Below are 16,058 nucleotides of genomic sequence, written 5' to 3' on the forward strand. Positions count from 1 at the left end.
CTTTACTGCCTGTTTGTTTGGATGAGTGGTTTGCTCAGGGTCCTGCTCTGGTACTTCCCCCCAAGTCACCTCAGGACTATGCAGGAGATTTCCTAGAACTCCTGAATATGAAGACCAGTGGTTGTCTTGAAAAACAAAAGAAGACAACCTAATCATACTCAGCAACAGGCACCTCTAATTAGGAGATGGGAGATCGTTGGCATGGTTTAAGAGCATAGTAAATTCAAGTGCAACTCTATCATCTGTTATAGCTGTTTATATTGGAAGAACCAACTGCTGCAGGGCTGGGTGGGGACACGCAGCAGACAGCAGCTCGTACTGGACACACAAGTGAGCAGCTGTGTCCTTCCCAGAAGGATTTTAGGAAACATCTGTAGATATCAGGAAATTAGAAATGGTAGTTATGCTGCTTTCTATTTCACACTGACTGCAGTGAAAACAAAATGAAATAATTGCYACTTTAATGCACCCTTGGAGAAGTTTGTACCCTTTTGTACCCCAAAATACCCTTTGCTGTTGACTAGCAAAGTGGGGTGCAATGCCAATTAGCATCATTTTTCATGATCAAAGGAAGGTGGGTAACATAGTCCATACTTTCTGCACATCTTCCAAAAGCTTTCCCTTCTCCTCAGAGTGCCTCCATGAAGTCTCAGTTTAACTTGATTAGATSGTGCTATCACTGTTCGTCCAACAAACTCATGGATCTAAAGCAAAAAAAAAGAGCCTCCTGTTTGCCCATGCAGAGTTCTTTAGTTGCACTTCCTAATATCAACAGTTTGACCTAGAAAGACTCTTATATAAAAAAAATATGACAACCGCATCATACTAATCTTTGGCTGGTGCTAAAAATTTCTGAGGCTGGATTTATGGCAAATTTATGGCACCTGGAATACTGTGTGCAGTTCTGGGCTCCCCAGTATAAGAGGGATGTGGAGCTTCTAGAGAGGATCCAGCGGAGAGCAACAAAGATGATTAAGGGACTGGAGCATCTCTCGTATGAGGAGAGATTGAGCGAGCTGGGCCTGTTCAGCTTGGAGAAGAGAAGGCTGAGAGGGGATCTGATTAACATGTATAAATTCTTGAAGGGGGAATGTAAGGAGGAAGGGGCCAAGCTCTTCTCAGTGGTAGCCAGTGACAGGACAAGGGGTAATGGGTGTAAGTTGCAACACAGGCAGTTCCATCTCCATGTGAGAAGGAACTTCTTCACTGTGAGGGTGACAGAGCAGTGGAACAGGCTGCCCAGGAAGGTTGTGGAGTCTCCTTCTCTGGAGAWCTTWAAAACCCGCTTGGACGTAGCCCTGTGCCCCRTGCTCTGGGTGACCCTGCTGGAGCAGGGGGGTTGGACTAGATGATCTCTAGAGGTCCCCTTCCAACCCTGAACATTCTGTGATTCTGTGTTGTCCTCATGCCGTGGGATGCAGCTTTCTGGAGTGTGTGGCCTGTACTTTCCAAGTGCTGCCCTGTGAGATTAGCAAACCCAGCAAGTGCAACTGTGAAAGAATGAGTTACATCTTCATTTTCCCTTTTAGTAATGACAGTGTTTTCCAATTGCATAACACTTCCGTGTTCCCAACACTGTACAGTCAATTTATTACAGCAGCCATACATCAGAGCCTCTTGTGGGTAAGGTATTGGGCTGGTTTGTGCATTTTTATGCACATCTGGCAATTGCTGGACATGATATAGAAAAAGTCCTGAGGGAAATCAGGGGGTTATCCGAGGAGCCCTCATGCCACTGGGACACAGGTTTGAGCTTCCTCTGCTCCAGGCAACCTTGAGTTCTTTGTCACATGTTCGCATGATTTCAACAGGAAAATTGGCAAGTGCTTGCCATAGCCTTCCCTAGGCACAAATTAAAACTCATCTTTTGCTTGACAGATCAAAGAGTTTCAAGTCGATCCCCCTCACGAACAGACTTGAGCCCAGCCTGTCCACTTCCTGAGCAAGTCTCTTTATCACTCCTGTCAGAAGCTGCTAAGCTTGGCTTGATCAAGTGCCATCATTACCAAAAGAGGCAAACTGCAGCACCTGTCCTTTCCCAGGCAGTGTGCCTGTGCAGGAGGTTTCACACATTTAACCACAGGCCATCTGAAAAGGAAGCAGCTCTYAGCTCTGCTGTGCCCTGGGCAAGATAGGGCAACTGGCTATTCAACAGAGACTTGCTGCTCAGGGGGAAAAGCAGTAGGCCATTTAAGAATAAGTTATTTATTTCAGGTGTATGTATCAAATTATGGGAGTCCCTGGATGGGGTGACTGCAGAAATCTCCAACATGGGGGTGTCACCATTTTCTCCTGTGTGAAGTRCATTTTAGGAGATGCCTACTGCTGTCTTGTTGTGTTCACTGTGCTCAGAGTATTCTCTTGGGAAAGGAGTGGAGAGCAGAGATGAGGAAGTGGGGCAGAGAGGAATGGAATGGGGGAATGCCTAAGTTCTAAGGGCAGTTTGGTTTGGGCAGCAAACCACCTACCGACAGAGCAAGCAGGACAGTCTCAGGCTGTGCAAAAGTAAAGGCTGAACCTCAGTGTCAAGCAGGCAGATGCCTGGTCAGGGGAGGAAACCTGCAGAGTTAGACAATGACTGCAAGGGTWTTTCCCACACTGACGATGTGGAGAACAGTGTTTCAGTTCTGCATAGGCCTTACAGTTGTTCTAGCACAGAATAACTTGCCTTCAGCTACACAGAATCCAAGAGAGATTTATAGTTGGAGGCTCCACGAGTTCCACTTTGACACTTGGTCCTCAATAGCACACTGTATTTCTGCAACACATGGTGCTGAGCATGACTACACTGCACAATTTTAGTGTAGTTGAATGATTTCTGTAATAATTCTGTAATTTCTGAGACCCACAGTCACCCAATTTTTGCATGATGCCTTAGGACAGTATTGGTCTGGTGCATGCATTTGGCACTGTGCTCACCCCAAAGGAGTGCTCAGACATGGCAATACATGAACCAAGCCCAGACCACTTGTCTCTGCATTTCAGTTGCATATTGGTTGCCAGAGGGTTACGCAGCCATTTGAAGCTTGCACAGTACAAGGAGGACTTGGGGCACGTGTTAATTGTGTGTCCTGTTGCCACAAAACTCTTCCTGGACAAGACAGTCTTGGGGCAGTTCTGTACCAACAAACTGATTTCCTCCTATTGAAATACTTTTTAACAAGATTTTGGTCTGTTTTCCAACTGAACTGATCAGATTTAAAAAAAAAAAAACATGCAGCATTACTATAAGGGTCTCTTGAAGACACTTTGCTAGTGATACAACAGATATCACATCTTTGTCACCTGCGTCTCTTATTTTTGTTGCAGTATTTGTTCAACTTACCCTTCCCRTTTCTAGCTGCACAGCTGTACTGTAACAATTGACTGTATGCACAATGAAGCGCATATGCTCAGCAAGCAGAGTCTTGGTTTCCCCAGACCACTAAGTCAATAATACAAAAGGAAGAAGAAGCAAGAAGGTGTCAAAAGTAGTAAAAACTGAAAAAACAAAAGAGAGAGATTTAGTGTCAGAAGACAGAATATGCACAAGGAAATGCTCAAAAGATTCTAGAAGGGTAGGGTGAATCCAATTGCAATGAAAGAATAAGAGGCCTGTGATAAAAGGTTGTTAATTAAATAAGTAAGTAAGTGCTGAGGCTGTGAGGGGAAGAAGCAGTGCAGTGTCCACTAAGAAGAAACTGCGATCAGCAAAATCATCAGCTTTTGAAGATAAAGGACGTTTGCTTACTGACAGTGAAAAGGAAATGGTAGAAGGGCTAAGGTGAGAGGCAAAAATCTCTTCTGCCAACAAGATCAGTGCCTGCAGACAAGGGGTGACTGGCTTGGTTGAGCAAGCAGGAGAAAGAGTGAAGCTTTATTGAGGAGTCCAATCAATTCAAGGAGAAATGGCCTTGGCCTTTCCTGTAAAAGAGCTGTGCTTACGTAGTTGCCTCATTAACAGCCTGATACAGCTGCTTGCAGACGGAGGCCAAGTAGCCAATATGGAAATACTTTCAGGCAGCAGGAAAAGGAATGTGGATAAAGATATCTGGCTGCACCTACTCACACACAGCCACAGAAGTGGAGCGATGATGAAAGGCACAGAGGCTCTCAGTCTGTACATGCAGTATAGATGCCTTTCTTGGGGTAGTTCATTGCAAGAGAAGTTTTCCTGTAACCTGAAGCAGCACCAGCTTCAAAAACTCATCAGTCTGGTGCTGGGCTGTAAGTCTCGCTTACAGTACTGGGTTCTTCTTTCTGAGCTTTAGCGGTGCACTAGTGTCTCACATTCAAGGTTTACTCTGCCAACATGAAGGCAAGACATTCATTTTTCTTTTTAATGGAGGTTGAGATAGTGCAGATGCTACAGCTTTAAGAAAAATAGAAGTATTGTAAGGCTGAAATGCTGACAATTTATAATATAACTATTGTTTTAGAGTTCATTTCAAGCCCCTAACTGCTGCTTTATGATACCCTGTACATTGCAAAAATGAGGTGAGTAATCAGTGCCCTGAAACACTGAAGTATAATGATGCTACTAGTTTAACAAAGATCTCTGGTATTATTAAGTTTGACTAGACTATCAGACTAGATTAAAGTGTTTCCTGCTTTTATGATGCCCTGAGAACTTAATGTCCTGCCTATTCTCCTCAAGTTTCAATGTCTGTATTTGAAATACCATCTGTATTTATCTGGAACAAACAGTTTCAAGAAATTAGTGTTCATATAATGAAGAGCTGGCCTTAAAAGAACAGTGCAGAGATCTTCCTTTAATCTAAGTGAGCACCAGTCTGTGGTCTTTCCTAGCACAAGTAGAATAGGCATTTTTTTGGTGGAAATATTTTATGTCTCTAAAATATGTGTTGCCAGTGAGCCAGAATCTTGCAGCAGATACACTGGAACACTCCTACTACTTATGAAAATCTGGATTAGAGTTCTGAAAATAAGRTCCTTAATTATGACGTACCCTAACAAATATAGTCATAAGTCTTTTCTCAAGGTAAAAATGGAGGAAGCTGGTGGGCATTACTTTGGCAGTATGATTAAAGTATAATTTGAGAGCCAATGCATCACTTCCCAAATAGTCAGAGATCCACATTCTCTTTCAAACTGTACTACTTTCCTTTTTACTCTGGTCCACAAGATTTCCAGACATAAACCTTATCTTCATTAGAYGAACACCCACACAGCTGTCAACTTAGTTCAAGAGGAACTCTTGCTTTTCCTGTGTGTCAAGCAAAATATATGCCTCTTTTTGCCATGAGTGACTCCTCTCTGTCTGATGGGTACCCTAAAGCAATAAAATGTTACCCTCAAGCCATGTTGTCTTAAAAGTTGGTAGATAAAACAAGACATGAACTGCTGTAGATAAGTAAAATGCAATTACACATGGGCAAGACATATTGGGTAAAAAAAGGGAGTTGTTTCTCTCAGAAATTAGCCTTTGAATAGGTAAGTCACTGAARTGGTATCGTTTTAGGAACTCCAGTTCAGGTATAGTGACTTTGGAGCCAAGGGCTGCTCTTTACCCTGGTGCAGATACCCTGATGTTTTAATCTACAGCTGTCAAGAGCTGTTCCCATGACTGCACCCTGCCTGGTCTTGAACATATTACTTCTTCTGTGTCTTTAGGAGCTCATACTACCTAAACAGGGGATTCATCCTTGAGCTACTCATGCTTCCACAGGTGGAGGGGTGAAATGGAGGTGCTGAGGAAGAGCATGACTATCTGTAAAAGACAGCCTGCTTACCTAGTGCAGCGTTTGCACCGCCTGTGTGCTCAGGGCTCGTTTCCTGGCCTGTGTCCTCCCAAGGATTCTACTCGGCTTCCAGATGTTTCCCTCTCAGACTTTTGGCTGTTTTTCCTGCTAGTCTGGGAATTGTACACAGCCTGTCAACTTTCCCCAAATTAATCCATGCCTGTCTGTGTGTACTTCCAGGCCTTGTTCTTGGGAGCTCCTGCTGCTCYAGGGGGTAGTTAGTTCCTGCAGGAAAAACTGGCAAAATCTCCTGCGCAGCCTGTGGGGAGCAGGGAAAACCATGCAGACCACGAGGCAAGTGCATCTGATTGCGGGTGGGTTGCCTTTGCCAGGGACTGAGAAAACGGTGGATGCGTGCATGTTGTTTGGAAGCTGTGAATAAAATGCCTGAACTGTGGTTATCTGACACAGGCCTCTAACAACCACCTTCTGTTGATTAAAATGCACAGAAATTAGTTTAACACATGCGGCAAGTCATTATTTTAAGCCATGTGAATCACAGTGTTCTTTGAAGGCACTTCGGGCACATCACAGCTGCAGACACAATGCGAGGCCGCGTTCTGCTCTCACCTACACAAATTTACATGCTTGGGTAACTGCTTTGAAGGAAATGAGCTGAGCTCATGGAACAGCCTGGGTGGTTGGTAACAGCTTAGTTTTATGAATCATCTTTGAACTGCTGTTCAGTTTAGCCTGGCCCTTGTTTGTCCCATGTGGAGTGAGAAAAAAAGCCCTGCTTGTCAGAGAGGTCTGAAATAAGATGAATTTCAACAGGAAAAGACTCAGACATGATATTTCAGGTAGAATGAKGAAGGGACAGCTCTCATGAGCTTTTAGTCAGCAGCGAACTGAACGAATGGTTAAAGATGGTGCTTTTTAAGCAGGTGCATATACAGTCTGCATTAATTAGACAACTGAGGCAATTCAGAAGGGCAAATATAAGTCACTGAACCATCAGAGAAGGGATGCAGATGACATAAGGAGCAGAGACAATTAAGATATTTCAATCACATGCTTTAAGGAGATTGTAAATAGCTCCTTATTTAGGGTTAAATTCAATGCTAGATGCAGTCTAGTTGTAGCTGCACAGAGATTCAACTTTTTTTAGTTCATGAAACTGGCAGCCAAAAACCCCAAAGGTAAATGAGCCTACACAGAGTTCCCAACTGCTGCAGGCTTCCAGGACACATTAGTTAGGACTGTGCTGTCTCTGTAACACATTGCTGTGAAATTAGATCTCCACTGAATACAAGCAGGCTGAACAAGGAGGTTCATATTTATCTCAGCCAGGAATTTAGTCTGAAAAGATATACAGATATGGTATGGAGGAGAGTGATAGTAAGCATGCAACTGGCAGCCAGCTTGAGGTGTGAATGCTAAGCTTTATCCACAGAAATGTCTTTTTCAGTTGGTCCCTGAAAGACTCAGTGGGCCTGGCTGCATTTAGGACCTGGGTCCTGAAGGCACTTTCCTTCAGCCTTCTCTTTGGCTCTGTCTGGAATTTCCAGTTTGTGGGACCTCTGAAACACAGGACCCGCACTAGGCAAGCTAATTCAAGTGCTTGAAATTTGTAATTATGTTTGAAAATGCATATCTAAATTTCCAAGCCCAGTCTGGACCACGTCTAATAATACATTAGGAGTTTAGTGATTTCTTTTTCCTACTGGCTTATTTAAATTCTTACATATTTATACTGTGACAAACAAGGCTGTGGTTTGAAAGGGGTCTAAGTTCCTTCAGCCTCAAACACAGGCCTCCAGTCTGGACCTTTGAGACTCTCCAGACTAAGCCAGTGTCCAGTGTCCCCACTGCAAAGGCTGGAAAGGCCACTCCAGATGGTGCAGACTTCAGTGTGCTGCTGTGGGGAATGGGCCTTGTAAGAAAGGACCTTGAGAAAAGACCCCGCTTCTGAGCAATTCCCTAAAGAGTCTGGTGTGTAGGATGTTGCTGGCTGGTCACCTCTGACTGGTGCTTGAGGTCATACCTGGAATAGTGCAAAAGTGAGATCCCAGTGCCAAGGGCAGGCAGCTGGACTGGGAGGGCAGGGTCCGAGAAGGTGAGTGCCATGCTCAGGGCATGAGGAAAGCGGTGAACGGGGTCTGAACTCCACCATGACTACAAAGCAGAAGAGGGGACTGAGCGAGAACAAGTCCCTTGGTGATTATGGGCACAAGCTCCTTAATCTATACAGAGGGACTTGATATTACACGAGATTAATGGCATTGTTGACAAAGCAGCTTTGCATTGAGATGGGAGATGAAGAAGACGCTAAAACTTCTCTTACTTATTACTGTTGTGTAACCTGTTACCTCATGCTCCAGTTTATTCAGCAATCCTCTTTCTATTCTGCTTTCTTTACAGACACCTGCTGTCTAGAAGACTGGTACATACAGGTGTATCCTTGTTTACATTGAGGGCTCTTCTGTCCCTGAGAATGAATGCCTTGAAAAACACGTCATTTTCAGGAGGGACAGCATTCACAACTCTGTGCACTTTGTCAAGACTAAGTAGAAAGAGTAGAAAGCCAAATCAAACTGTGCACATTTCACAAGTTAAACACTCACTGGCTGCAGCGCCCAAGGGTTGAAATTCCAAGGAAACCTGGCACACAAGCTCAAGTGCGTGTATACAAAATAAAGAGGAGCCTTTTCATTAGACCTTACATCAGGGGAAACGTGGCACTCAGCAGAAAAGTATTTCAAGAGGATTGACTTGAATACCCTATGATTGCTTTGCAGTAGGCAATTTTAAAGGATGAAGAAATCTCTTCTTTTAACAGGAAGAAGGAATACAAAATAACAGATTTTTTTTTTCCCACAGATATTAGAAGAATAGTTCTCAGATTCTAGCAGATATTATGATGGTTTATTTTGACTTAGGTTCCCCATATGCATAAGTTTGCAGGGCTTGGACAATGCGATATAGCAGAAAGGAATCATAAACACTTGTGGGCCCTGATGGTCAGAGCCTTCGAAGCTTCGAAGCATAGCCACTAGTTTCAGTAAGCAGTTCTACACAGAGAAGGAGGGCAGGAACAGTGTCCTCCTGCCCCTTTGGTGGCCCCATCAACGCTGTATTTCAACTCAGCAGAATATAGCTGCTGCTGCTGCCATTATCTTCTGGTCTATTTTTAAACCTCTCAGAAGAGAGAGGTTGAATGCTACTTTCTCATAACTAGAAATTCTTCCTTGTATTTGATGGGATATACATTTCCCCTCTGATTTCATCCTGTTATTTCTAGGCCTCTTCTTTTCCAATGCACTAAATAATTCTSTTTCTTTGTTAAAAGGTTTAGCCTGCTGTCTTCTGTCTGACCACACAGTCACCCTGACTCCTTTAACTCCATTCTCACTCCAAAGGAGTTTTCCTTTTCCTTCACATTTTTGAGTCATTCTCTGAATAACAGGTCATTGGTCTGCATCCTCTAGATATTGCAGCTTTCCAAACTGCATGCAATGAATTATATTATTCATTGTGTTTGCCAAGCAGTGATCGATGTGAGCACATGTCTACCCTTAATAAGCTGTAGGTAGCTTTGCTCAGTGATAGTGCAAAAAGGAAAGGTTATTACCTTTTGTGAAGTACTTCAAGATGCACTGAAAAATAATACTGCATGCCAGAGTCACCAATCTGGACAACACCATAGACTGAAGTGCTGAGCATGCTTTTCAGAAGCCCAAGATGAGCATTTACTCTGTTGAAGTTAGCAGTGATAAATGAATAGCCATTGCAAATTAGTCACTGACCAAAGCACCATATGCAACTCATTATAAAGGGTGGACAGGTTTATTTGCATAAGGATATTTCATATAGCAAACAACTTACTGGCTTGCTGCCTGTTCTGTGGGTTTTGAGCTCTTTTAAAATTTGTTTCTGAAGAACAAAAGAAAGGGGGCATGTGTCTATGCCAGCAAGTGAGTGTCATTTGGCAAGTTAGGTAAGGTTTATCAGAGCCTTTGCTTGGAAGTGGCTTCTAGAAGCAACTTTAGAAAGTGATGCATTCATACCTGAGARGAATTTGGTCTAATCTCATGTCTCTTTTTTATAACAGAAAACTTTATTCAGCACWATAGGAGCAGATAAGCCTCATCTTTGTTGGCACATTACTGATACCCATATACTGGCGATAAGATATCACAAAGATGTGGTCCAGACTCAAAGTAAAASCATTTCTGGCATAGCACTCATAGTTAGACATATTGTGTCAGGTGAAGACAGATTTAGTTCAGTGTCTTACATGCGACTCCATAAGAACAAAGTACAAGATGCTTTGGTGAATAAGCAGTTTTGYAGTAGGTATATGATAGCAGTCTCTCCTTACACAAACAGATCTTCTCTCTCTAGAACCAGTTCAGCATTATGTGTGCAGTGTGCAGACTACTAGAGGCAAGTGATGACATTGTACTTCACAAATCCTCCAAACCGATTCTCTGCTGCTGGATACAACTGATATATCCAGTTCCAAACTGAGGTTGTAGAGTTGGTTTTAGGAAAAGTAGCATCCAACTCTCTAGAACTCAAAACCAGGCATGTGAAATCAGATAGGAAAATCACCCCTTGATGTAGGGGTTTGGTCATTTCCATGAGGAAAACCAGCAGAGCATCCCTGCAGCAACTATAGCAGCTATCTAGAAAACAAGGCTGATTCTTTCCCTTGTTATTCAGATAAGCAAATGCCTGGRATGTGGTAGACAAGCTATGCATAATATGCTGTTCAACAGCAAAGCATCTACTCAATTCAACTAGTAATACAGGGAAGAAGCTTTTTTCTCCAGAAAGCCTATTAGCAACGGCATGGGATACTCAAATACTCAAAGATCAAAATGAGTAAGAGAGAGAAGAGGTGAGGAGAATCATCCCWTCTCCACTGAGATGATAAAGCTTTAACTCTGTAAACCATTTACTTTGCCGTTTCCTTTAGATGCAAGTAAAGACCATGGCACAGCCATGGGGTTTGGTTTGATTCTGTTCTGACCCTCAAGAAGGCRTTTTATCCAGTCACTGGAATGGGGAAGTCTGGCAAGTCTGATCCTTTCCAGCTCTACTGCAGACATGCTGTTTACTACCAGGCAGGTCCTAAATCTCTCCAGACCTAAGGAGTGAAACAGGGTCATACAGGATCTTTCCTAGTATTTTTAAATGTTCTTTCTCCACACAGACACTCTGCAAGAACATGTCATTTTGATGACTCTGGGAGGAAATGTTGAAAGCAAGTGCATTTGAGGTGAAAATGTTCTATTAAGCAAAAAGAAAACAAGGAAAGTGGAAGAGGGATGTTTTATCTTTTGGAATGAAAACCGAACTGCAGAGTTTCCTGTGAGGTAGAAATGCAGCTTCCCTTCAGTGCTAATGATAGCAGGCTAGCTGTGCTCAGTGTGGAGCCACTGCACAACGGTGGGTGGGGAATTTGCTCAGCCTGGTGTGTTGCTGAATGGCTTCTCTGTCCTGCTACTCTAAGCACTAAGAGTGGATAAAAATTTCAGCCTTCTTGACCAAAGAATTGCACTTTCCTCCATCCCCTATTCTTCGATCCTCTTAGGCAATACACAGTATAATCCTCGTGCAGTTTTCCTACGGTTTCCTAGGGTAAGGGCCTCTGCTGAAATACAGCTGCCCTGCAGTTTGGCAAGGGCRTCGTTCCCCTATCTGGCAAGATGCAGTAACCAGACCTGCAAATGTGCTGCTATCAGAGCATCTGGCTGACCTGGGCAAATGGAAAAAAATGGATTCTGACCTCCCTGTCTCCCTCTCTGACGCTTGAGGGAGAGGATGTGTTTGCACTTGATGTGGTTTCTGCAGGCTCCCGCTGCAACAGAGCACTCAGAGGCATTTTCTCCACACTGCTCTGCTTTTTGCTAGGATCAGGACCCAAAGACTGTTGAGGCATCTGCACCTGACACAGTGTGGGCCTTTATTGCAAAGAGCAACAACCCAGTGCTCCCCAAACGTCCCCAATGAGGCCACTACAGTGTAGGGAGAGCACAGGTCCTAGAACGTGGACCAGGGCAGCACAGCGGTCATGTCTGGCAGATATGCACAGAAGGGAGAAGCCAAGCAAGCAGACAATTGCTTTTGGGCTCTGGAAAAGCTTTCCCTCTGCTTAGATGGTGTGACAACTGGCAAAATGAAGATCCATCACAAGCTAGATGCAGAATGGGGACGTGAGAATAGAGGCCTCAAAAAAGAAGAAATCAAGTTTGTTGGTAGGTAAGAGGGGAGCCTTCTCAAAATAAAACTGGTTGCCGTGCCCACGTGACTAAGGGAACCCAGAGCACCATAGGGAGCCAGCAAAGTGGAACTCAGTCTTGGATTGCTTTCCCTTGCTTTATGAGTGAAGTTCACATGTCTCTGTGCTCCCAGGCTCCTGCAGAGAGGCTGGAAAGAGAACAGCCATAAGAACTGTTGAATATTTGCAGTATTTACTACTCAGCTGGTTGCAGAAAGTCACAAGCAGTTTCAGTGGATACCTTAGCTTGCGACATCTTCAACAAGGTTTAGTACAGCTGTAAGAATTAGCAACCTGGACCAACTGAAAAACCTACCCCCACCAAAACTTAAAAATAAAATAAAAAGGTCAACKTTTTCTCATCCTGTTTGTACAATGTAGTTAGTACTGCAAGTGCTAAGAATAATTAGTGGCTATTTTTATTTAAGAGTGATTTTGCTTACATTAATGCTAACTTTATGCATTTTTAATACGATCTCTTGGCTTAGGTCTGTTTTTAGGAGGTCCTTCAATGCGCTCAAATTCTTTTCAGCAGTCATAACACAGAATGAAAACTGATTCTCAAATCTACTTTGCATCAGGGAGCTGAGTCTTCAAGAAAGAGAAAATATGACTCACAAAACTGTGTGAGCTGACAACAGCAGGGTTTTGCTGCCCAAGCTTAAGCAATTGCAATTACTGCTTATAATGGGGTTTGTTCCTGATAGCAGAAGGGCAATGGCTTTAGATACTAGCCCTTAAGGAGCAGTAAAACCACACTAATCATAGTAAGAAAGTGAGCCCAACTATATTGTTTCTGTAGGTTTTTGCAGAAATAGTGTCTTCCTGCCAGAGATGTGATGAAAATCAGCTGGCGAGGTCAGCCCTCTGCCCTTCTTTCCCTAGTGCGGGAAATCCTCCTGTATCCCATTAGAGCAAAGAGCCTCCATTTGTGCCAGCAACAAAGTCCAGAGCAGCTCTGCCTGCTATTGCTGAAGCAACTGGGGAAATGACAGAACTTCTCGTTCCTGTTACACAGGAGCATTAAGTCTGTTCTTTAAAGCAAAAGACTGTAAAAACTTTATGTGTCCTGTTCATGCTGTCAGTGAAAAGCTCTCAGGAAGCAGCAGACAGAGAGGGAATTGGGAGGTGGAAACTCAAATCTTTGCTCCTKACTCTCTTTTGGTCTAATATCTTCTCATCTGTAGAACATTAGCCACCTTTTTGGAGGGCTGGAGTTGGCGGGAGAGACCAAAAGCACTACTTAAACGTGGTTTGGGGAGATGAGCTGTTTTTAAATTATGAGTAGATGCTGCAATCTACTGATGTTTAGAAAACCTAGCAGTAGAGGAAAGCCAGAAACAGAGACGAAGGGACTCAGTATAGAGAGGAAAATCTTAGGTTAAGCATTTCAGAGAAACTTAACTGACATTCAGACTTGCCATATGTGTTACAAGCGTGTCCCAAATGAAATAGAGGGCTCATCCCTTTCTGCTCAGAAAGCACCATTGCACCACACAAAAGAAACCCCCCGAGGGGTGCAGCCCTCTCTGTGTGGAGAGGAGGGGAGACGGGGCAGAGTGTCTGTGACACAACCAAGTATCTGTTTCAGCCCTAATTTCGTCTTGGCTCTGTATGTGACTTCCTGTGTACAGCAGTTGTAAGAAATGAAGAGTTCACCTCCCCTTCCCCTCTGAAGCAGCACAGGATGTTGCATAGTGAAAAAAAAWAWTWAAAAAAAAAATCATTAAAAGTTACTGACCCGGCTTCTGCTAAATCTAAAAATCTTTATAAAGCCTTATATTTGTCATGCCATATGCAGTCTGTGCTGAGTTGAACAGTGCTCAGTCCTTCCCCACACCAAAACCTTTTTAGATATCCCRTTGAGGACTTTTATTTTAATGAACATGCTTGATCTTTTACCCTCGCCTGTAGGGCAAGCCACCACAGATAAGAAGGGCTGTGATGCTAACACCTGGGTATTATCAGAACTGTCCAGCTGAGCTATATGCAGGAAATCTTCAGGAAATCTTCAAAGAAAAAATATAGTGATGCCACAAGCACAGTGTACCCCGCCTTACTGTGTGTCCCCAGCTCTTGGGGCCACACCAACACAGACACAAAAAACAAATTCTCCAGGAAGACATTGTAAAATATTTAGTAAGACCAGTGTTTAGATGAAATACCAAAAGGTCCATTTCGCCATTTGAGGTTTTGCCAATGTTGCAATTGCCTTTCAGTCTTCTATGCCTCTCCTAAAAGTAAATATTTTTTTTTCCTCTACAACTTCGAAAAGGTTGGAAAGTCTAGCAACTCCAGCCCCACGTGAGAGAAGCAAGCACTATCCCTCCCATTTTATATGAATGGGAAAAGAAGCAAGGAGTGGTGAAATGCCTTGCCAAAGAGCGCGCTGCATGGCAGAAGGCTTGGGCTTAAGCAGCAGGGAATCCCGACTCCTATTTCTGCACCCTTTTCCATCCGCAGCGTGCCCGTCAGCAGCCAAGAGCTGCTGGACTGCCCTCCTGAAGTCCGAGGCAGACAGCAGGGAGAAAAGTGTGGGAAATGCTTCGTGGCCGTGCTGCCCCTTTACCTCRCGGGAGCAGGGCGCTCATGTTCTCTTTCCTGCACCAAAGCTCTGTCGATAATGAAAGTGAGACTCTGTGATCCACGTGGAGCCAGGGGGGCACCCCGAGCTAAATCACAGCCGCTATTACATGGATGCGTAGGGAGCCCGCTCATCCTATATGGKTTGTTCCTTCTCTCTGTGTACCCGCTTCTTACGGGTTTTTAACACCTCCTTTTAGGATGAGGCAAGCCCTTTAGAAGTTAGCTCTCTTTCCACCTCAGAAATTAAAAAAAGTGAATGGCAGTCCTTCCCCATTCCCCTTCCACACGTGATTTCTCCCCCTGCCTAGCCCCCCACATCTAAATCCAGACCCAGCTGCCGATCACTCGGAGGTGCGTGGCCAGGGCTGGGGCAGGGGGAGCAGACCTTTACCTGAACCTCTCACTAACTTCCCTTCAGGGAGAAATCCCTTTGCAAGGTGGAGCGAATGCAGACCTAGCAGCAAGCCACAAGCCAGTGCAAATAAAAGTTTTCTTTACCTCCATGTCCTGCAAGAGAGAGGTGTCCTCTGGGCAATCTTTCTTCCCCACCCCTTTCCCTCGTAAGTGTGGGAAATGTTGGGGCGAGCCAGAGCACAGTCGCGCTGCCGTGGAGGGCACCGAATATCCCGGCTCCGGCTCGGCGTGAGAGCCGGCGGAGCCCGGCGAGCGGCCCTGCACTGACACGAACAAGGAAGAAGGGCGGGTGGGTGAGAGGAAGGGAGGGAGGGGAGAGCAGGGGGAGGCAAGGCAATCGGGGTTTAAATTTAGACACAAATCTAAACAGATACTGTCCCGCACGGAGTGCTTGGGCTCATGACACAACAAGCAGCAAACTCGGCTGCTGTGCCCAAACATGGGGACACCATGTGTGCGTTTTCCCCCTCCCTTTTTTCCTCCTCTCCGTATTTTCTATCACCTTATCTTTCTTCCTTCCCTCCCACCCCCATCTCTATTTCTCTCTCTGGTTTCTTTTTTCCCCACTTCCTTCCCTCCCGTGTCTGCTCTTGGATCTCTCTCCTGTCCATGCTTTCCTCTCCAAGTCTGCAGGGTCTCCTCCTCGCTGCTGTGAGGTGGATCTTCCTCCGGCTGCAGTTCCCCCTTTCTCTTCCCTCAYGCTCTGAGGAAATTGCAGTCAGCAGCAGACAGTCTTTAGGGTGGCAAGAGAGGCAGAAGRGGAGCAGAGAGATGGTGATAACTGTGTTTGTGCAGAAAGTGTCTTAGGTGTCCCGCTCCACAGCTGGGATTTGCAGGCAAGACAGCAATGTCAGCAATCCTAATGTGCCATTGGGTGAGTCCCCAATGGGAGATCAGGGCTCTGCTGTGAAAGGTGCTGTACAAACGTGGGCACAAGGAGGAAGGTCCCCGTGCAAGGTGCCCCGGCCAGCTGTGAGGCAGGACTAGCTCATTCCACCCCGATTTCATTTCTCATACTACCAGGTCAGAAGTTGCAGGGCATTCTGCCCCTGTCACRGGGAAGGACAGGCTTGCTCGCTGGAAACGAGAAG

The 16,058-nt window shown here is 44.7% G+C and overlaps 1 protein-coding gene across 1 annotated transcript in view; it reads right to left on the reverse strand.

Annotated features, from left to right (window-relative positions):
- Positions 1-15,239, reverse strand: part of RCSD1 (RCSD domain containing 1) — a 32,831-nt gene extending 17,592 nt beyond the window's left edge. The window contains exon 1 of the mRNA XM_026038555.1: positions 15,052-15,239. Within this exon, the coding sequence (XP_025894340.1) occupies positions 15,052-15,057 (6 nt within the window). The 5' untranslated portion in view covers positions 15,058-15,239. The remainder of the gene's footprint in view (positions 1-15,051) is intronic.
- Positions 15,240-16,058: the final 819 nt, after the last annotated feature.

Source organism: Nothoprocta perdicaria, unplaced genomic scaffold (genome assembly GCF_003342845.1).
Source record: "Nothoprocta perdicaria isolate Ctin4 unplaced genomic scaffold, notPer1 scaffold_212, whole genome shotgun sequence".
Taxonomy (NCBI): Eukaryota; Metazoa; Chordata; class Aves; order Tinamiformes; family Tinamidae; genus Nothoprocta; species Nothoprocta perdicaria.